This window comes from Apteryx mantelli, chromosome 1, assembly GCF_036417845.1.
Source record: "Apteryx mantelli isolate bAptMan1 chromosome 1, bAptMan1.hap1, whole genome shotgun sequence".
NCBI classification, from domain to species: Eukaryota; Metazoa; Chordata; class Aves; order Apterygiformes; family Apterygidae; genus Apteryx; species Apteryx mantelli.
In genome coordinates, this window is record NC_089978.1 from 105833345 (window position 1) to 105856599 (window position 23255).

A 23255-nucleotide genomic window follows, 5' to 3' on the forward strand; every position below is an offset into this window, starting at 1 on the left:
TAAATACATTGAGAACAAAGACATTTCCAGGTATTTTTCAAACAAAATATTGCTTTCCAGTTTAACTAGCTATTTTTAAGCCATTCAAGATTCCAAAGCACTTCTATAACTGTGTTTATAGAAGTTATATACCAAGGTAACTGTACTTTTGGTAATATTATGACACAAAGTTTTGCCAAGTACACATGATCTAACAAGTATTATAATGTTGGCTTTTTTTTTTTTTAAGCTCATGGAGGGGGGAAGGACATGGAAGAAGTTACTGTTAATATCTATGTGCTACTGATTCTAATTGCATATGTACATAATATTTAAGTACTACACAAAGATTTAGCCTATGACTGAAGTACTGAAATCAATGTAAATGATACTACCATAGTTTCCCAGCAAAAGAATTAAACACATGCATGTATTTTATCTCAACTAATTCTTTCTCTTTCCCTTTTTTGTGGACATGTTACATAGCATCAACCAAAAACTGCAGCTGATGTTATGTAAAACGTGCAGAAGCAAATCTCTTCTTCCAAAGCTTGCCTTGTATTATTATAATTTTTTTAAATACCAAATACATGTTATTATCTGGCATGATTTAGCTTGTTCAAAAACTGTTTGTTTGTTTTTTTTTCAGAGCAGCATCCAGGAAGAAGATAGTCCACCAAGAAGGGGGAAGACAGAACAGAATCTTCCTTCTCAGCTTTGCTAGTGGAAGTTATCTCCCAGTGCATCACTGTGTAGTATGTTCAAACTGGCAAGATCACAATTTCTCAGCTACAATCTTAGATCCAGTCTCATACAGCAAATTACACTATTCAGAAAATAGTTTCTGTCCCTGTTTACATTTAAAAGGCCCAATGCTGGCACAGAACTTGAAGAACTCTTCTCTTTTAGAAGATGAACTCACTGAACTAATGGCTTATTTAACATTAAAAAGGTGCTAAAATGCTTGCCAGGGCCTAAGGCAAACTTTAATGTACTCTTCCACTTAAGGACATTTACAAAGCCAAAAACCTTGAAATATTTTGTTAGTTGTTTTTACTATTCTTCTCATTTCTATCCTCAAGTCCATAAGATACTATACACTTCAAGAGTGAAAAGTTACAGGCAGAATATATGCATTTTGGAATTCATATCTGACTACAATGTAACAACACGAGTAAACTGTATGCTACATTTGAATCAGTAATCTGTTGAAATGAAAAAGCTAAGTATTAAATATAATTTGCAACATATTGAAATTCACATTCTAAGTGATCTCCCTGAAGAAAACTCACTTTTCCACTATTTTTTTTTTAAAAACCAACAGACAATCGGTAACTTGATTGATTTGTTCTCACTTTGATGCATCTAGTAATGCAGGCAGTATGCAGTATTATGCTGCCATCTATAGTTTAAAGAAGAAAATATTGTGCAGTTCAAATTGTAATGCCATAGCATTTGTAGAATGAAAGTGATCCAGACTTTCCTAGAGAGCAAGTGAGCAACAGAAATGCACAGTCTCAAATTTGTATGTCCACATCCTAGCTCAGTGACAAAGATTCAGGGCCGTATTTAAAACATCAGTGGGACCTCCTTAAGAAGTCCTAGTTCAGACTAGAGCCTCCTAGTTTGCTGCCCTTCCCGCTCCTCAAATATCACTAGATTTTTTTGAATAAAGCCAAGTATCTATTTTCACAGTGTGGACAACTATAAGAACAACCAACAGGACATCAGCACTCTCAGAAATCAACTTTTATTTAACTGTATGAAGCAGAGATCTATGAGTCTTAATTATACATATAAAAAGCTCTTTAGTGCTCACTTCCAAGGCAGGTATGAGCAACATGCAGGAAAAAGTTACAGAAATAAAATCTTCACATCCCAAACGTGAACCAAGATTTTTTCTATTCTCAAGGTGGCTTATAGTAAAATTGTATGTTTTTGGAGAAAGTTTTCAGTTTTAGAGAAGTGAAAGTGGGATAAATTTGATAAAAACAAAAGTAGAAACCCTGCTTCCTGTTAAGAAAATAATGGAAAAACCTTTTTTGACATAGAAATCCTTTAAGCTATAGAATTTTTTCTTCTGGAACCTGACACCTTCTGGTTTTATTTACTTTAATTGTTCATTAAAAGGCAAAGAGAACACAGAAAGGCCCCTTGTTTAATTTGATTCTGACTAAAGTTCCAAAAGCAGGTGACACTATTCTGATGTCTGCTACAGGCGTTACAAATACGTTCATTTTGACCTTCTAATTTTGGAATGTTATCAAATCACTGATTAGTCAGATTTTTATTAACAAAAATGTGCTAGTTACAAGAACTCTTAAATTACTGCCAGAATCTCCAAGTCCTTGCTGATAATTTTCATTTATATCTACACTCTTTTATACATCCATATATAGACAGACAGACAGACAGACAGACAGACATGGAAGCTCTTCAGTATCTGTAGTGCTGAGAGAAAGCTTCTCACAAACTGAAAGGGGGAGGAAACCACTGCATGCATACAAAGAATATATTTATCTGATAACTATAGTTCAAGATTATCTGCAATATTCAGCTTCTAGTGAACTTTACAAATACAAACTCAAGACTTCCCAGTGAATATCAGTCATGCAATGTAGTTTTCTCTGCTTGACATTGCCAGAATAAAGTACAGTATGGAGATGCCCCACTCCTCAGTTTCCTCTCAAAAGCAGACCCCAAATCCTACTGTTTTTTGGAGACTCAACTGAAACAATGCTTTACAGGAGAAAACACCTGAAGAAAAGAAACAAGAGCAATGCTTAATAAAGGCATTAATACAGACACTGTTCAGGTGACTCTAGAAGCAATTAAAACTGTGGATGATGTACCTTTTCAAAACAGAGATAATAGCATTTCTGATGGGTTTAGGAAAAATATTTTTTATATATACATATTTATATTTTCCTAGCAAAATATATATTTTTTACATATTATTGACTACTCAGTACAGTTGCTTGCATTAAAAACACCTTTATATGTGAAGCAACATTGGCAGGCTTTTTTGGAAAAAGTAAATTTAGTATTTAGACAATATAATCTGCCACAAAACCAGATTTACATTTAGTCATACTCTAAAGCCATTTTCCCCACAGTCATGCTATCCTTCCTTGTAGCCTAGAATGACTATCTACTGTTTTGTAGGTAACAAGCTGAAACACTGTCCTGAACTATAATCTCATTTTAGTTTTGTCTTGAATTCTGCAAAACCCGTTATTGTGTTATCTCAAATTCCTTGATCAAAATCTCTTTTGGAAAGGCACTACCTGTACTGTGCCTAGAATATCTGGCATGATATCCTGCTATTACTACAATATACGCAAGCTACTTCTTTATTACACATATCTGTGCTCTTAAATAGTATCTGTAGATCCTATTAGTATCCTTAGATACTACTGCATTCTGGATGAGTGTTCCCATAAGCATGTTTTTATTTCTTCAATTTTTCCTCCAGACTGTGGAGAAGGGACAGAAAAGTCAAACTGACTTTTCTATAACATTTCTTCTCTAAACTATATACAAAATAATAATAATAATTAAAAAAAGTGTTTTCACATTTGTTCCTGACTGGTTCCACCTCCACTCTTTCCTGGTCCAACATAAAAATAAGCAAAAATTTTCTAGCTATAAATGCCATCATCTGGACCTTCACACAACACCTTTTCCACATAAGTGCTTGTTTAAACATCCTGTTCATTTCTAAAGCTTCAGTCTCCAAGGTGAACACTGCTTTCCCTACCCCACTCCAGATATCTGAAGGTGGAGAAAAAAAAAAAAAGTTGCTTTTCCAGCAGAATTAGCTTGTCTGCATGTTGACAGATAAATATCTGCAAGTCAACAGGATACACACTTATTTTTTAGTGATGTGTATATAAATTACTTGAAAGACCTGGTAAACATAACAGGTGCTTACAGAGGCTTTTGTAACAGTCAGTCACTAAGTCTCTCTTACTCAAATACCTGCTAAAAAGGCTCATTTTCCTCTCCTTTCTTCTTTTAGTCCTGCGCACAAAAATTCATTTGACAATAAATCTTAATGGACTGAAAAAAAATTTAAATCCACCTTTATACATGCTTGTGAATCCCAACTGTGTACTTTCAGGGCTAATTCTTTTGAAGAACAAAACCAAACAAAAAAGAAATCAATATGCAATCAATGGAATATCTAACAGGCATAAAGGTCCAGTTTATATTTCAATGCCAGAAAGGGACAAAAATTGACTTTGACTTGTACAAGTCAACTGTTTTGTTTACATTGAAACTTTTGTCAGAACAGTAGCAATTTAAAGAAGTTTGTTCTAAAAGCAGTTTCAGTTAAAGTAGGTGCATTTTTGCCTTTTTCAGCTTTAGAAGAAGCTTTGCTACTTCACTTTGAACAATTTTCTGTCTTCACTCAGCTCTGTCATTTTTAGATAAAAACCAAGTGCCCACATAATGAAAAAATGCTGGCAACTGGCACTCTAGCTTCCTTAAAAAAAAAAATCCAGAAACAGAACTAGTTGTACAGTCCTGATCCCTGCCATACATACTTTTTTCACTATTGTTGCAGCTTTTGCTGAATATTCAAGAGGAGCTTTAAACACACATCACAGAATCCTGCATCAAGATTTTAATTTTCCCCAAAGAGGAACCACAGCAATGTTCTTGTGAAAGCCAACAGCTTGATTCTTCAAGTCCAGACCTAGGAGATACTGAGAAGTATACAAAACATCTACAAACTAAATGCAAGTGACTAAGAGTTCCAAGGACAAAACTGTCCTTGAGAAAGGGAAATATAGCTTCTACTGCCCTACCAATTACAGGCAGCAAGTTGCTTTCCAGCTTTTTTCCCCTAAAAAGATTTTTTCACTTTTAATGAAGGGTCTGCTGTAGAATGAAGTAACTTCAGATTTAGGAGTCAAATGCACAGGTTACAAGGTTTTAAGTGAAGTAAGACCTGTAGCGAAAAGCCCCTAAACAAGGTAAATCACTGTACCAAAAGGCCAGTATTACAGTCAAAGGGAAATTAGCTTAAATGTAGTTTCTCAAAGGCTAATTCTTCTGCAATCTTTCTGAACAATTAGCGGGACCCAACAAGCTTGTAATTACAGAAATACTTCTTGAGAAGTTTAATAAGCATAGCTATCATTAGAACTTCCCCCATGATAAAGCTTAGCCTAGTGCACTGATCTATACTGTGCATGTAATAATCATTTCAAAATTTTTCTGGAACCAAAAAACACAACAATATCCCACTGATCAGCCATTCACCTCTTCTCTCCCTCAAAATCAAAAGCTCAAAGTTTGCCAGAAAAGAAAACTCACTCAGACCAGAACACATCAAATATTAAATAAACCTAGGGACCTTTATTCCAATTCAGTAATATTTGCTAATGTGTGTATTATTCTGGAATTTAAGCTATAAGGAATTTTGCTATTATTTTCAGAAATCTGTTTTAGCAGTACTACATAAGTGAGTAATGCACCAGTAAACATTTTCACTGCAAAAAGACTTGTACAAAAAAAGAAAAGCCTTTACAGAAAGGATAGTGGTTTTTATTGTAGAATTAAAAAATATTGGATTATGAAAGATACAAAATGAACTGTTGTAATTATCTGTTTATTTTACAATCTGTATGCCATCATACTCTTATGGCTTTAAGATATTCTGTCCAAAGTATTTTAAAACATGCTTTAACAAAGTATTTTACAATTTCAAAATCGAGTATTTCTTTACCGACCCCCCCCCCAAAAACATTTACCTGAGAATTCTGTATCATAAAATTGTCATTCATTCTTAACTTTTGCAAGTTTGCACCTACAGAAGTCAACATGCAACTTGTAGGTCTACTGTATTAAATAAATATTTTTAAAAATAATTAGATGCAGCTGGTTAGGCAAACACTGACCATCAAACTTCATCAAGTTCATTATAGGTTTAAATACACAATACGAAATTCTCATACCCCCAACACAAAATTACAGCCATTAATTCTGCACTGGAAGCCCTGCGAGGTTTGCCGGATGGAATTCAGACGCTGGATGATTATCACACTGCAGCAATGGAGCACAGCTCTTTGGTAGATACTCTAGCTTCTAAAGTTGGTAATCACTGACCTGTCTTCCATCATCCATACCCAAGCAAGTCAGTGGTTTAAGCCACTGGGTATGTTTAAGACCCCAGCCAGTTATTCTCTAAATATATGCTCCACCCCTTTATAACAAAGGGCATTTAACCCAAGGAATTCCATTTAGAGTATGTGTATGATCAGACAATGATTTACTGTCATTATCCATGTCATTTCAGAATATCACCAACTTTAAGAGAGATATGGACGGATAGAAGGGGGGTTGGGGAGATGATGTTGGGTTTTGTTTGTTTGTTTTTAAATAATATAACAGACTTAGAAGCAAAATACTGCCCAGCATGGCAGTATGAGAGAGAAAAAGGATTAAGTTAACTGGGGATACACAGATGCTGGAGAACACACACAAAGAGGTTCATGAGTAACACCTTATAAAGGATCAACATAGATAAATGCTAGTTATTTAAAAGAACTTCACTTCAATTATCTGAAAATACATCCAAAGCCACAGAACTCTCATGAAGTTTGTAATACAGCATTTACTTCTAAACTTCAATTACTGTAAGCACTGATTTATACAAGCTATGCTCCATTAATATAAATTTTCCCCTTAAAAAAGTAATATATGATGAAAATACAAGGATATCACTGGAGATTTGAATTAACTTTCAATCCCATGGGTGAGGTAGTGTAGTCACTTGTATTACATGCTGGTTATGAGAAGCACTGTCGAAATCTGTCAATCTATTTATTTACTTTTTATAAGTGGCCTAATGTTCTTAATATATTTATTAATGCTATGTTATCTATAAAGAGGAAGAAAGAGAAAAAAACCTTCACCAAAAAGTTTCTTTAGCAATTTTTATCTCATTGCAAGATAAAACTGCAAAACAGTATTTACAATAGTCCTTTGCTCTAGTTGCTGCCTACTGTACATGCACACAAAGACACAAAAAGCTAATGTACATTCTGAGGTAGGAGATGAAGAATTCCACTGGCTTGTACAAAATTCTTCATGTTTTGTAAACCAGCAAAACCAAAAAAGTTTTCTGTTGTGAGGTTCAATACTTAATTCTGATGAGAGAATAACATCTAAATAACAAAACATCATCAGTATACAATATGCATCTACTATAATGTAAAATCTACAAACGGGGATTATTTTCCATTGCTCTTATTTTAGTGGCTGAATTTCTTCCTCACAAAGTAAATGCAGGAAATCCCTCCAGCCCATATTCTTATTATACTTTTTTAATATGTTTATACTTATAGCACAAGCCATCTGAAATATACTACAAGTTTATCCATAAAAGCATCCTGAAGACTAAAATTCTGAAATATATCTTTACTGGTCCCAGTGATCAGAGAACAAATACATTTGTAGGTTACTTTAAACACAGCCAAGCACTAAAGTCAATAAGAATTTGGTGCCTGAAATACCTTGAAAAAAAATCTGCCCTTAGCCTTTCACAATACTTTGACTCCAACTCATCACATACAATAGTGAGCTAGAAGGTGCTAGGATTGTAAGTCACTATACAGCAATGAGCAGCATTTTAACAAGCACATTGGGATTTAGATGCCAGAGGATCCAATGCACACTGAGCAAAGAGTTGCATTGGTTTCAAACTTTTGCCTTTCCCAGTCTGTTGTCACTCCTCCACAAAAATCAAAGGGAGTAGGCTTCTGCACCTCAGCCATTCCAAACAGCTTAACTATGAACTGGAGAGCTAAGGCAAATTGCATATATTCTGTAAAATTGGAGTTGTTACAGGGGTGGGAACAGCAGCAAAGTAATGAAGTGTTCCAGAGCCCATTTGCCAGAGTCTCCTCATAATGTTGTGTTATCCTAACCCACTGACAGCAAAAACATTTTCAGAGCTGTATACACTTCTTAGGGTTTGTCTACTGTGGGGAGGGGAATCTGAAGAGGTAAGAACTCCACATATAGAAGTTAGTGTGCATAAACATCTATTAAGAGGATTTTTCCTTGAGATGCAGGGTTGCATTAGGTATTGTGGCATAAGTCAGAGTGAAGTCTACTCTGTACCTGAATGAAAGCTTCCTCACAAGAACATCTGTGCACACAGTTTATTCTTTCAGTCAACTTACCTGAACTGTCCTTGGCATCCCCACACAGAAAAACTCCAGGACTGACACATACAAATTATCTTCTAGAACTACACAGAGCAAACCCAAAAGCTTGCCAAGTAACATAATGACCATGTACTTGTTAATGTAGTTTCAAAAGATAAAGTTTCATCTTTTCTATCACTTAGTAAGTTACTTTACAATAATGCTCAATCCTCACTCCAAGTTGCAATGTTGAGAGCCTGACAATAGAAAGAGAACAGATTTACTCATCTGTAGTGCATTTGTCAGTCATTTGCTGACAGAAGTCTGTGATACCACCACTCTGTCCACATTGTTCCACAAGTGAGGTTTTCTCCAATGTTGTTACAGAAACTGGATGCAGTTCTTGTACTTGACTATAAGTTGCATCACACACACTTTTCACACACTGGTAACAAGAACTCTGCTCATTTGTAGACGTAACACCTGAAAGACCATCTGCTAATTCCATACATGATGGTATCACAAGTTCACTATCAGATGGAGCTGTTCGTTCTCTCTCGGGGAATAAAAATGAAAGTGGACAATCTGAGGAAGAATATTTTGCAAGTATTTGTATTTGCTCATGACTCAAGGCTGCTTCCTTACACACCTGCTGGCAAAGTCCAGTCAGATTTTGTTTTGTCTCACCCAGAGTTGACAAAATGTGGTTTCTCTCCCTCAGCAAGTTCTCCTTCTCATTTTGCTGCAGAAAGAAAAACAGCTTTTTAGTCTACATTTTACTACACAAATCCAGGTTTCTGTGTTCCTATTAAAACTGAAACAAGACTGTGGCTAACAGTCTTGAAACCCAAGTATTTCAGCAATAAAAGTAAACAGCAACACGATGATATGCCTATCAAAAAAAGACAATTCTACTCTCTTGAAAGTGCCATCAGCTCAATTTAAAGTGATTTTTCAGACACATAACTCTTCCAAAACTGATGTTGACTGCCTAAAGAATAGTTTCCAGTTATTAAATAACTGAAACCTAGCTCTACTTACTAAAAATACTATTACTCTAAATATTCCCAAAACACCAATTCTACAGGATAACACATTTGAAAATGTTACCATTGAAACAACAAAATTGGTAAGCAGAGCAGTCTACATAGAGATTTACATTTAAAAAATTAAATACTGAAGATCAGATCTCACATTTTCACTATTGATACCATTCTATTAGATGAAAATAAACTCAATTCTCAAGAAGCACCAAGTCTGTTGTAGAACAAAGAATGGAGCAAGAATTATTCCTAAAGTAAAACATAGAACATAAGAAATTTAAAGAAATAAAATTTGTTAAAATTGTAAACAAATTATCTTCTCTGGAAATGCACTAATTCCATTTGCTTCAAAACACTGACTAGAACACTGGAAGTTAGAGAATTTAGGACAGAGCGACAGAGGAGTGACAAATTAGCGAACTGAAGAGACAAGAACAGAGGTATCACCAGGTAGATAACCCACTGTTAGAACAAGAGAATAAAGGCTGAATGTTCTGAGTTTTAGTTGCACAGCAAACATGCTTATGAGTTGTAGATACCATTTAGACATCAAGTAAGATCATCCTTGCTTTAAACAGTTTAGTCTAGCTGCACAATGCAGAAGGGTATCCCAAACACAGGGCAGTGAAAGGCGTGGCAAATCATTAATGAATATCAAATGGAAAAGAGTACCATTCATTAAAAATTAGCTTTTAAATTTTTTACTTCATCTTTGTACAAAGTCATGAAATTTTTGGAGACTCCTAATACAGCTGGCTGAAGATGAAAGGACATGAAAAACTGAGGGGCTGGCCTAATGATGGAAGTGACATCTGGAAAAAAAGAAAAATGAGGAAAGGGCAAAGAAGGGCAGGAAGCAGCAAACAAGTAAGACCACAATTAAGCCATTAAAAGAAAGTCACACACAATTCTATAATTAATAAAAAAATTGGATTGAGGCAGTTTCAGACACAAATTTCAGTTTTCAGATGAAGCTTTAAGCAGTTTGAGAAATAAATCTTAATCACTAAGACTATGTGTTATCTTAACATATCATTATTGTTATATCAATTCTTTTTTAAAATGTTTAATTATTTTTAGTTCTTCTCTCATTCCCTCTTGCAGGAGGAACCTCATACTGCAGCCTTTACAATTTCTTTTTGAGAGAACTGACTAGCTTTACGTGGCATTTTGCAAGAGAAGCAGTTGCCCATCCTTTTTGCCTAAAATGATTAGAAAGACTGATTTACTAACAAACTTCCACTAGTCAGCATTTTGGGAGCAGCTGTTGCCAGATCTCCTAATCTGAAATCACTTTATGTACATTTTGGATACACAAGGGCAACCAGCTGTGTATTATGAACTTATGAAATGACACAGATTATTGCTTAACACTGAAACTTCTACATTCAGAAATAGTTCTGCAGTATAATTCTTTTTCCTGTCTGAAGTAGTTAACAGATAAAATAATAATATTGAAATGCGTTAACGAAGTTATTTTATTTTAGCAGTATTATATTAATATTGCCGAGTACTGTCAATTAGTTCTGAGGTCATAATAGTATACAATCATCAATTGATTCAATATGGAATACCATTTTTTTCAAGTATACATAGAGCTTAACATAAGATTTACAAATTCACTGGTTCACTGAGGTGGGAAGGTACCTCAGGAAGTCTGCAAACCAACCTCCTGCCCAAAGCAGTCAGCTCTGCAATCAGACCACGTTGCTCAGGACTTTGTCCAGTCGGGTCTTGAAAACCAAGAATGGAGCCTGCACAACCCCTCTGGGTAACCTGCTCCACTGTCTGTCTGTCCTCATGGAAAGAAGTTTTTCCTTATATCCAGTCAAAACCTCCTATTTCAGTTTATAACATCATATCTTCTTCTCTCGCTGTGAAGAGCCTGGCTCCATGATCTTGATGGCCATTCCATAGACATAGGCAGGCAGCTGTTAGGCCCTGCCACAGTGGTCTCTTCTCCAGGCTGAACAAGCCCTTGGTCCCTCTGCCTCTCCTCACAGGACAAGTGCTCCAGTCCTGACTGTCCTGGCGGCCCTCCCTCAACCTTGCTCCAGTTTAATCAATGCATTTCTTGTACCAGGGGTCCCAAAACTGGACACAGTATTCTAGATGTGGTCTAATGAGTGCCAAGTATAAGGGGAATAATCGCTGCCCTCAAACCACTGGCTTTGCTTCTGTTAGAGTCCAGAACCCTGATGACCTTTTTTCTGCCAGGGCACACTGCTGGCTCATGTTCAGCTTGCTGTCTGCCCAGACCCTCAAGGTCCTTATCAAAGAGCAGTTCCCCTGCCAATCAGTCTCCAACCTGTACTAATGCATGGGGTTAGTTCATCCCAGGTGCAGGACTCTTCCAAGAAACACACCATAAATACTATGTTTTTTGATATCTGAGAAAACAAAAGCCTGGTAAGCAACCAGTAATAGAAATTAATACAAGAAAACATATTGTACAAACTGGAAACAAGGATGAGGGATCTAACCAAATAATATTTCCTAACAGGCTATATAGTACACTAGGTATTCTTCACTTGCCAAGGGTTTTCAAACCATAGCTACAATGTTACATACTCTTTCAAAGCCATGCTACAGAGAATATCTTGAAAAGATCAAAGAATCTAACAGTTTTAAGACACATCACTGACCCAGGGAAGCAGGAACAAGGCAGAAGGAGTCATACCTGAAGCAATCTGGATGTACCACAGCCTTTCAAAGATGTCCCCTTTTGTCCCCTAAACTGGAAATTATGCCTAGACAGAGCTCAGAGTCTCTGTGTTTGCTCACAACTTACACAAGTTTGATAGTCCTAAATGTCAACTGCTATTATACATGCTTAATAGCTCCAAAGGAGGTCTAAATGCTGAAGAAACCTTACCTGTATGGTTGGAGAAAATAAATGATTGGAACACGTTTGTGCCTACAGCACAATTCAGAGCTCAGACCTGACCTCACAATGCTCAACTCTCATTTTCTAGAACTTGCACTGCGATATCTGAAAAACAGCAGACACTCATTCCCTTCTAGTGCTGGTCCAAAGAAGAGAGGACATTACACTATGACTATCAATCACTTGTTCTATTCAGTCAACTTCACGTCTAATCTTGCTGATGAATCATATCTTAAAAAAAAAAAAAAAACTCTTCAGCTGTTGCACAATATTGACAGAGTTACATAACAAGCAAAAATAACATTAAGATGAGAAAAACAAACACTCAAAAAGTTTAGAACTGTCGGAAATGCAATTCCTCTTCAGAGTAATATTACTTGTATTAACGTGACCACCTGATTTCCCTTGCCCCTAGAACATCATCTCCATTCAACACACTGAATGGACCTGCTCTGTTGACTTACCGGGCTTCCATGGCACCGCAGGCCTGCCTTATCTCAGTTGTTTCAGAAGTAGAAGTGTGTGTAGTGAAAGATGATGGAGCACTTCAGAAGGAGAAAGGCGTTTCTAGCCCATAGTCCTTTGCTCTAATTTTACTTTCCTTTCCACTCAAATGTCAGAAGTAAAAAGGTACTTACATAATCGCATATGTACCTAGCCAATATACACATTAAACTCATCTACATAAAGGACAAAGTCTAAACTGCCACAGAAACAAGAATTAGAAGAACAGTAACCCTAAGTCACTGAACTATACAGAGTACATAGTGCAATCAACCATAAATCTGAAGAAAGAAGAGTGAGTCAGAAACAAAGACTGAGGGGAAAAAATGAAATCCACATTGATTTTCTTGCCACAGCTTCTTCAGATTATCCATCCTTGTCTGAAGTTAGGCATTTAACTTTTTATTACCTTTTCAGAAAGGGAAAATATATACACACACACGTGTGTGTGTTTGTAGGGAAACCTGGATTCATTAATTACTCATCTACAATCTTGATGCAACTGCTAAAATGTTAAGCAGCTTCCCGAGTTCTGCTATATCTTCCTCCTTTCTGCAAGAGTCTTAACGGAAAATGTTTTTAAGTTTCAAGAGTTGGGAAACAGTTTACCAGCCCATGTTGGTATATTACAAGAACAAATACTTACACAGCTAACACCGTATTTTTCAGCTCTATCAAATTAAATGAAAACTTTAGCTCGCATTCAACTTGATCACAAGCAATAGGACGAGTTTAAGAACAAAAGAAACAAAGCGGAGGAGGGAAACAAGATAGAAAACTGAGCAGAGTGGGATGATAGTTTAGGAATCATTCTTCTGTGCAATTAAGCTCAATGCTGATGGGCTTCAGAAACAGCATTCACCAAAAACTATGCTGTGATGCACTTTTACTTGAACGGAAACAAAACCACAGAAGGAAAAAATGTGTGCTTCTCAGAGTGAGGCACAGAAAATCTAGAACAGTTATCAAGGAGTCATCTGTAAGAGATTGGTAAAATTTTCCGAGCTTGATTGGATAAAGTAATAAACCACTTTACTTTCAGAATACTGGCAGATGTCCAGTCAAGATCTTTAAAGAAAGACTAATTCAATAATAGTGAATATTTATACATACCAATTTTTCAATTTCGGATTCAAGATTTTGTATGCAGTCAAGTTTTCTCTTACGACATCGCTGTGCTGCAATTCTATTTTTACTTCGTCTTCGAATATCATGGATACAGTCCAATTGTTCAGGAGTCAATTTATGCATTTTCAGAAATGACTGGAAATCATTTCTGGAAAGTGAAATGATCCTCTGTGCATTAAATGGCAGTTTTACCTAGAATGTAAGAAACAGCTCTGAATCAAAGGTGAAACTGATATACACATAAACACTAACAGGTCAATTTAAGTTTTAATTTTAAGCATTCTTTACAATAGTACCTGCAATTTTTTTTATTTTATTTTTTTTTAAAGTCAGAGACAAGAGCAATCTAATATAGCCATCAGGTGAGGTGGATAAAATCCAGGGCTTTCAGGCAGATGAACTGCTGAGGCATAGGAGGAATAACTGAGTTACACTGCACATTTAAGCCAGAGCTTCATAAGCATATTCAGAGCAATCTCTCAAGTGTTATGTTCTAAAAGAATAAATTATGGTGAGGTGGGGTACAAAAATAGGTGTCAAGAATCACTAACATAGTCTAAGTTTCCCCTAAACTGTTACTAAGACTGCATTCTGTATGCATTTTTATACCAATAGTTTTCTGCAGAAAAAGTTCATAGTTCTGCAGAAAAAGTGCATCTGTATTTAAGATGCAGAAGTCAGCTCAAGGTTGTATTTGTCTTATACTTTTTAATACTGGAAAGAGATAGAACCAGGCTCTTTCTACAGCATGTACCCCTGAGCAGTAGCTTCAGAAACATACGCAGATCATAAAAACCTTAATACTGAAAACCATCTTTACCTTTAGAAAATAATCGTCACATTTTATGAAGTACCCAACTAAACCTTACATCTGAGTATATTAAGCAGCAGGAATGCGTCACCTTGCTATAGCCACAGATCTGAACTTTGTGTGTGTGGGTGGGGAACCACCTTTTGCATTTGATAGCTCTCACTGGTCACATAAATAGGCAAACAAATGGGTAGAGTATTGCCCTCTGTAATGATGCCACTTACTTCTTTGTAATGTAAAGATGGGAAATGTATTTAGCAGGCCAAGCTCAGGCCCAGAACTAGCTAACTTTCTATACTGGTTATAACTTCTACACCTAAGACTCAGTAAGGCCCTAGATCTTGAAGAGAAAAACTAGTGCTTTAAAAACAAATTTTCATGACATTAAATGATCCATCATTCACAGAGTCATACTGCAGTTCTAAGAACTGTGATAAAAATCATTCTATTTTCTGCATACAGTAAGCCTTATGGTATTAGATTACTTATGGCATCTGTCTGAAATGCTGTCAAAGCAATGGCATGAAGGAAAGAAGTGCCAATGATTTCTGCAGCTAGAGAAACAAATGTAACTTAAGTTATGGAGAAGGCAATACCGTTAAACCAGTCTTAAATACACAGCTAATGAAGCCAGCCTGAAAACAGAAATCCCTTTTTGCGGGAAATATGAAGTATTAATTCCCTCCCACCTTCTCTCTTTAAGTTGGAACAAAAACATTTTGAACCACGTATAAAACAGTTTCCAAGAAGTTTAGACCTTTCCCAATGTTTAACTGGAACAGACAACTGCACAAAACCCCCCAAAAGAACCCACAAATCATGGTTTACTTGCAACCTTTTTGATAAAGTTCTTCCAGAAAAGTGTCTGAAAAAAATCTAATATTCAAGCATGTACCACTCCCTACCTGATAAAAAATAATTTGTAAGTCTCCATGAATTAACTATTTGATCTTCCATACAAATCTTTGAATGGTTATTTAAAAAGAATGGTAAATGAGACTTTAAATAAGCAACCACAAGTGACAAGAGACTCAGAATGAGGTTTCTGAAGAGTGCCTCAAGAGACAGAGAAGCAAAGGATATACAAGAATGTCCCTACCTCACAGTCCTGTTCTCTTGCTGAGCAGGATTCGCTGTCTCCCTCAGTGTCAGTCTCCGAATCCTCTCCCAAACTTATCACATAATTGTAGGGACACTGTTCTTGTTGCTGTCCCTGAACATAGTCTCCGCTGCTTATTTCAGAGCTGTTGGAGCATCCTTCAGCACTAAGGTTGCTTATAAAGGGGCAGTTGACAGAATTCAATGTTGTAAAAGTTCTTTGAGGGCAAGGTTCAGGGCTTTCACTGATCCTTATACCCAACCACGGACACTCTGATTTTTTCCCTGAATATACTGGTTCCAAGCATTCTTTTGCTACTGCAGGTGGTAAATGTATTTGGCAAGCTTCTGTACTGTAAATATCACTCCAGAACCCTTTTGCTAGATGTTCTGCTACTTCTCTCTCCACACTGCTTCGATCACCAGCTGATGTAATGTTAATGGCTTCTCTAGTGCACAAATCAACCTTTGAAGGTGTGGCATCTTGACTTGCAATTTTGTCATTCCTCACTCCAGTACCGGTTATGTTTTTTTCAACAAAGACTGTGTTGCTTTGCATACCACTGAAATTCAAGTCACCATATTGCTCACATGTATGTAAAAAAGACACAGAATTAGGTCCATGAGGTGCAGCAGAGTTTTGGGGGAAAGCAGCAACATCCACTTTCTCCACAGGACATGAAACACTTTGAGTCACAGAATCTCTCTTTGTTTCTTCCCTTCTCTCACTCTCTTCCTCCCCTTCTTCCATTTTTACCTGAGTCTCTTCACATTTTGAGACCAGATGCATAGGTGCACACTCCTGAGCTTTTTGTATGCTATCATTATCAGATAATTCCTTCTCAAGAAAAGTTGCAATTGGTGGCACCTGAATATCTTTAATACTGGAACTGGGTTCTGAAGTATGAACTTTGTCATTTCCAAAAGCTTTTTGGAACTTCCTATACTTTGGGCACAGGGAAGATGAGCTGGAAACATTACCCCTTTCTAAATGTACAGGATCACATGTTTGATTAGTATTATCTTGGAGAGCAGGAGATGTTTTAGCATTTTCTTCATCTTTACAGAGCTTTGTCTGAGGAGTTTGAATACATTCTTTTTCTAGAAGTTCCTCTGCTTCATCCTCTATTTCTACACCTCCATCATCCGCATTGCCAATTTTAGGGTTTGTTTTCTGACAACGCTGTGTACAACACTTCTTCCTGGGACACTCCTGTTGGTCTGATTTACAATCCAAAAATCTAAATCTGAGAAACTGAAAGCAAGATTCTTCAATGTCACGTATACCCAAAAATTCAGCACACTTGCAAACTTCAGACACATTGTCTTTATTTAAAATAAGTTTAGCTGTGTATGCAAACTGAAGCAAAGGACTAAATCCTTTAAGTGTTACCTATTTAAAAAAAGAAAGAGGAAAAAACACATTAGTATGGCCAACTTCCTGCTTGGTGAAACCTTGACCAAACCCACATTTGCCCTTCTCTGTAAGAATATACAGTATGAAAAAGAACAAGTCTCAATGTACTTCCACTTCTAGTGCACCAGGCAGTTTCATTGCCAAGTTTTCAGTTACAGTCCAAGTGTTCAATATGGCTTTGCATAGAGAAACACACAGAGCCCATGTTCACCTGTGAACAAACTGTGCAAGTCAGAACAAGGCAAAAGAAGCAAATTTGTTGTATAGAAGAAATCTGTCCACACTCATTTTGAGACAAATTTTCTGATACAACAATTCTATCCTGTATACTTTATGACAATTATTTACTTCATGATGATCAATCTTTTAAACAGTTCTGACAATATAATACTAGTAACCAAAAAGACTGATGTACACTGAAAAACAGTAGCTGGAGTCCAATTTTATGAAGATGCCTTGCCAAGTTATATGTGAATTATTCTCAAATAAGGTCACAGCACTTTCGGTATTTAATCCTTCCTTTGAAGAGCAATTTTTGTTATTTGCTCAGTTTCATGCATCATTGATGATAAAAAGTTTGAAAAATGAAATTTGACTACGCGATTACTGTTACTATAGCCAGTTACTTCTTTCTTACTCCCATAGATTTAAAAAATTGTATTCAAAAACTCTACACCAAAAGCAGTTACTCTCAGTTTAAAGCCTCTTTGGAGCAGGTAGATTTATTTTGAACAGTTTAGTCATTATCATCTCAGTCTCTACTGCAGAACAAAGTTACCTCAAAAGAAGTCCAAAGGTAACAAACAAAAATTCTGTATTGTTACAAACTGAACAAGATCATCTTCTACAAATGAAAAAATTGTGGGGAAATCAGTTGGAAAGCTGTACACAGACTGTCTGATATTACAAATTATGTAACACTTCCTTTAGCCTTTATGAAGGTCAAAGCAATATATCCATTATTACTACCCATAAACTGAAGCTCACATTGTTCCCTTCTTTTATTGAAATAAAATTTTATGCTGAATAAAGCATTATGCTAATATTTTAACTGTACTGAATTCTTCTGCCAGCAAAGTTGTTAACTATACACTAAAATTTGATTTACGAATTAGTTCTCCCCTCCCCCCCAAAACTGTTAAGTAATGCATGAAAGGAGGTTGAAGACAGCTCCCACAGATGCAATTTAGCAAAAGATTTTGAACTCTTATGACTTATCTGAAGAGTTCTTAAGATAGTGCGTGAAATATGCTCTTGAAATAGCATACTGATTACAAAACCACATTAATTCATACTTAATACTATGGAGTTCACAACATAATACAAAGGCAAGCGTAAAATGCAGAGCTTACCTAAGGCCCGTATGCTGGCATGAAGTCTTCAGACTTAGTAACTTAGTCAATAAACCGTTTAGTAAATTTACAAACAGATGATGCTTATACATGAAACTCAACAAAATAAAAACGATATTTCAAAAACTGTACACTTTCCACATAAAGTAGTTTCAGAACCTCTTATTACTAAAAATTAGAAGGATCATAAGGAAGGGCCACCCTACATTCCTTATACCTTCTCCTGTACATCTCTAGGTGGCTACCCTCAAACAAGATACTAAACTAGATGGACTTTTGGTCTGACTGACCCAGAAGAGCAATTTGTACAGAAACCTTTTATTTAATATGTATTTGGGCTAAAATTCTTAGAATAAAAACAAATAAACAAGAGAACTGACACCAAGTTGTCAGTGTTTAGTTTTGACACTATAATATACATGAACTACTTTAATTCCAGGAATACTTTGGTATTTCATATTCACAAGACTGGTGTCTTTCATTTTAAACTTTAAGTACTTCAGATGATTAAAAAGGTTAACAAGTTGTCAAACCATGTGACTAGTATTTGCCTCCCTTAAATATGCAGCTTCATGAACTGACTCATTTCAAAATATTTAGCAGTTCCCAGAAGAGAAACTCAAGCTGCTGAATCTTAAAATGTTTTTACCAAGCGGTCAGATCAAATGATTAAAAGATGAGATTCGCTGTTAGTATTTTTGCTTGTTGCTTCAGCAGATTCAGTTCTTAGGTCAGCAATGCTAAATGACATTGTTAAAAGTGTAAACTTAACAGGACATAGTAAGCACTATGATTATGTTCCTCCATTTTCTTTACAAACTCTGGACCCTGCTCACTCGGGTTTATCATCCCTCATGCTTTGTATTTCCCCCCACTCCTCCCCTTCAACTTCAGTGTATATTTCTTATTCTTCCAATACCATATTTTCTCCATTACTCCAAAACAAAGTTCTCACTTCAGCACGGTGGGGGAGAACATATTACACAGAGAACAGTAAGGAGGTTGGATAAAAGTGACACGGTGGTATTATGCTGTAACAGACCCGCTTGTAACAAATTCATTGATCAACAGTGAATAAAGATCACTGAAGCTCTTTACAGAGACCATGAGCCAGCCCCCCCTCCCTTTTTTTAATAAAAATCTGAAAGATTTGGCAACGGCACCTAAAACAGGTGCTTCGTTGGCTTTGCAATATATCTGTGGAGATATGCCTCCATAGACACATTACAAATCTAGCGAAGCACCTATTTTAATGGGGTACAGGCCTTTTGAATACATCTTCTCTATGTTATTAACATTCAATGTAGTCACATGCATGGACAGGTCAATAACATGATCTCCTAACATCACTAGAATAGTGAATGATGCTTACCTTTCTTTCTGCTTTAGGAGATTCTAGCTGAGTTGTCAACAATTTATATGTTATGTTCCACCCCAAAGCTGACTATAATCAATTTCTTCCCAGGAAGCCACTGTTCATAACTTCTCAGTTACAGAAGCAAATCTAAAGCAACCTGTTCTTTAGATTACTGCTACTTCAGGGCACAGTCAGAATACCTAGGGGTTCTTCACTCTTCATCTACAAGTGCAGTGCTGAACAACTTAATTTTTGGCTCCTGAGACCAAAACCCCACAGAACTCAAGAAGGTTGAGGATGGTATATGAGCAAAAAAGGGGTTGTTAGCAGGTCATCACTAACAGCTCAACTACTAGTTTGTAAAAGATGCAGGGAGCTTAAACGCTGTATCTGGCAGCTTAATGCAAATACACACAGCATCAAATTGCAGTCAGGTTGCAAACTATGGCCTCCTCTCATAGCTTAAGCAGGAGAAATAACCACATCTTTCAGGTCCAAGCCTGTAGTGTGCAGGTGCACCCACCCACACCCCCAATCATTAGAAACACATCATTAAATGTTTAGGCAACATGATGTCAAATGTTCCTTTGGAGGGGAGGGGGAGGCAGGAGGAACCCACTCACAATCATTTGTTATGTCATGCCTCCCATAACATGACGATTCACACTAAGTTAAATACTGACTGGAATCTTTAAATGTCTTGGATGCTTCAGGCATCTAACAAAGTATTTTCTTTTCTACGGATGACAGGTTCTGGCTCATTTCCACTGAATGGCTCTAAATTCAGTATGACTTAAGACTATAAATTTAGGGAAAAAACAAAAAAACACAAATAATTGCAATACTTTTTCTCAGTTTCAGAAGTACAACAACTCCATAGACAAACTCAAGACCAATGTGTAAAAACAATGGAGAACTGGTGAAACTCAACAGTAGTAAGCCACAGTAATCTTGTGATCAAGGAATATAAGCATGGTCTCAAACATATGCATTTTGGAACATATTCATCAAAATAAATCTTGAAAAGATTGATTTAAAGGTTACGATAGCAATGCCACTTATTTCTTTATTTATTATTCCATAAGTATTTCCTTTTCATATAGGCAGTCTAGTTCTACTCTCCAGCATTTGAGGGCCATATTAAATATCCGGTTTTTGTCTGACTTGTGTACTTTTAACCATGTGCACAGTTTTAGAAACAACATCCACTTAAGTAAACAGAACTCCCCTATACACTCCAAGGCGGCATTCACTTATCTTCAGTCTGTGATATACACTGTCTGTCTAGCCCTTACCTTAATCAATGGTAGCTTTTCAACTTAGAAATTCTGTCCCCACAGTTCTTAACTCTTTTACCTTAAGAACTACTAATCTCAGTTAAGCACCAGCCTATTGTAAAACAGAATTGAACACAACAGATTAGAAGCACTGGCAGGTAAAATACAGAGGTAAATAGCACTCACCTCTTCCGGTAAAGTGATGATAAGATCAGAATCCAACTGGCCCACAATTCTTGAAAGGAAGTAACTGCTGCAAGCTGCAAGCACAGCTTTATGAGCCCGAAATCGCTGATCTTCCACTAAAATAGTAACGTCACAAAGAATATCTTGCTTTCTCTGATCATTGAGACTGAGAAGTACATTGGCACTGTGTACTGAAGACTCGTATGCAAAAACCACACTATTCTTCTCACTTAGAGACATTCTGTATCACAAATATTAGTGTAAGTCTCAGTGGAAAGCATGCTTCTCGTCTTCAAATCTGGAAAAAAAAAAAGAATGTGAAAATCATATCTCATAGGAACCTACTGAAATGCTAGAGCATGATAAGCAAAGAGTGAAACATACACTGCCTGTTTTAATAATTTTTAAGAGCTAAACATCTAAGTTTAACACTTAATATGTCATACAGGTTAACATACATGCATTTAAGATGCCCAAACCTTAACACGTACATCTTAAAACACACATTTTACTACAAATAAATACTAAAGTAGCTGCAGAGGCAAAAAAAACCTGAACAAATTACCATGTGTGCCTTCAGTGGCAAAAAGCAGGTTTTCCTCAGCAAGTGTTTAAGAGTAATAATTTTACTATAACTGAAAATTATTTAAGCATTTATTTCTAATTATCAGTATATTCTGATGCCAGCACTATAGAAATATAAACAGAAACAAAACCAAGATGCTTTAAGCCAAATTTCATCAAGATACAATACAAGCTACTCGTGTTTGCCGATTCACCCAGGACAGACTAAGATATTTGTGTTCCATCTTCTTTCAGGAGTAGTTTGCCTGCTAAACCAGTCAGGAATAGTTAAATTACTCCCCTTTTCCCTCTAATATGTACCTTTATTTACATCAGTTCTCTCATTTTGCACCTGCCTTAATTCTCTAATGCAGTCTTTCTTTCTCTTCTGCTTAACACTGTCATGCTTGTTAAAGATTTTCTTAAGGGACCACTGATAAGATCACTTGGCAATGGAATTCCTTTTGCAAGAAAGCATTCAAAGTTCTGAAATAATACTATTTATTGGATAATAAAAGTTTTATAATATTTAAAACTTTGAAATAAACTCATATATAAGTGCCCTGAAGCTATTCCTGAACTCTCAGTATTTGAGAAAAGAACTAGGGAGAAGATGCCCTTCTACAGAAACCAGAATCTTAAAAACACTTAATTCCACTCTTTACATTGTATTTCTATATTCCCACTTTTTGGAGGACACAGGAGATTGAGATTTCCAGTAAAAAGATGCATAATAAGAAGTGTTCTCAGATCTAAAGCTTGATCAAGGGACCATATAATTGGATCTGGAACTGTCCTACAAGGAAAATATGATGTTACTGGGAACAGTATTGTATTAACAAACTGAGCATTTGGATTACACTGGACTATTTTACCCAAAAGTTACTATAACTGAGCCCGGTGGCTGAGACTCACTTTAGCTGACACAATCATTATATTGCTCAACAGTTTGTTATGATATGCCAGCTCCCAACAACAATAAAACTGTAGCCAATGCAAACCTTCATTTTTTAAACACGGGAAAACTTTCACAACTTGGGGAGAGAGGGGGTATGGGCATTTTTAAATACACTGGAAAAAAAACAAATATCCTGCCAGCTATATTCCTGGGTACCCACTACTATTAGTTATTTTCATAGAATACAAGCATTTTTGGTGATCTTTTCCAAAAATTTCACAGTGTAACCTCAACATTCTTCACAGAGATCTTAGTTGTCTCTGCCTCAGTAGAGATAGAGAAGAAAAAGTTCCCTGGTGTCACATTTCCAGTGGCAATAGTAGCATAGACTGATAACGTATTAGCACCAGTCTGGTCTCCAGTGAAGTACAGAGTATCAGCATTATTTTCATTTCCCCCTCCTTAATGGAATACTAAAGAATGAAAATAAATACTTTGAGCGTAACACACATTACACACAGAACATTGTATTTTCAAATGTAAAGATTTCACCAAGTTATGTCCCAATTGTATTTTTTTTTTTAAACAGGAC

The 23255-nt window shown here is 36.2% G+C and overlaps 1 protein-coding gene across 5 annotated transcripts in view; it reads right to left on the reverse strand.

Annotated features, from left to right (window-relative positions):
• Positions 1–23255, reverse strand: part of BACH1 (BTB domain and CNC homolog 1) — a 40878-nt gene that overhangs the window by 7202 nt on the left and 10421 nt on the right. For 3 of the 5 annotated variants that reach the window (XM_067299367.1, XM_067299357.1, XM_067299378.1), the window contains exons 2-5: positions 21202–21499; positions 15614–17005; positions 13689–13895; positions 5520–8883 (exon numbers count right to left, since the gene is read on the reverse strand). In XM_067299367.1, coding sequence (XP_067155468.1) covers positions 8422–8883; positions 13689–13895; positions 15614–17005; positions 21202–21441 — 2301 coding nt within the window. In that variant the 5' untranslated portion in view covers positions 21442–21499 and the 3' untranslated portion in view covers positions 5520–8421. The other 2 variants (XM_067299396.1, XM_067299389.1) reach the window with 2 other exon arrangements.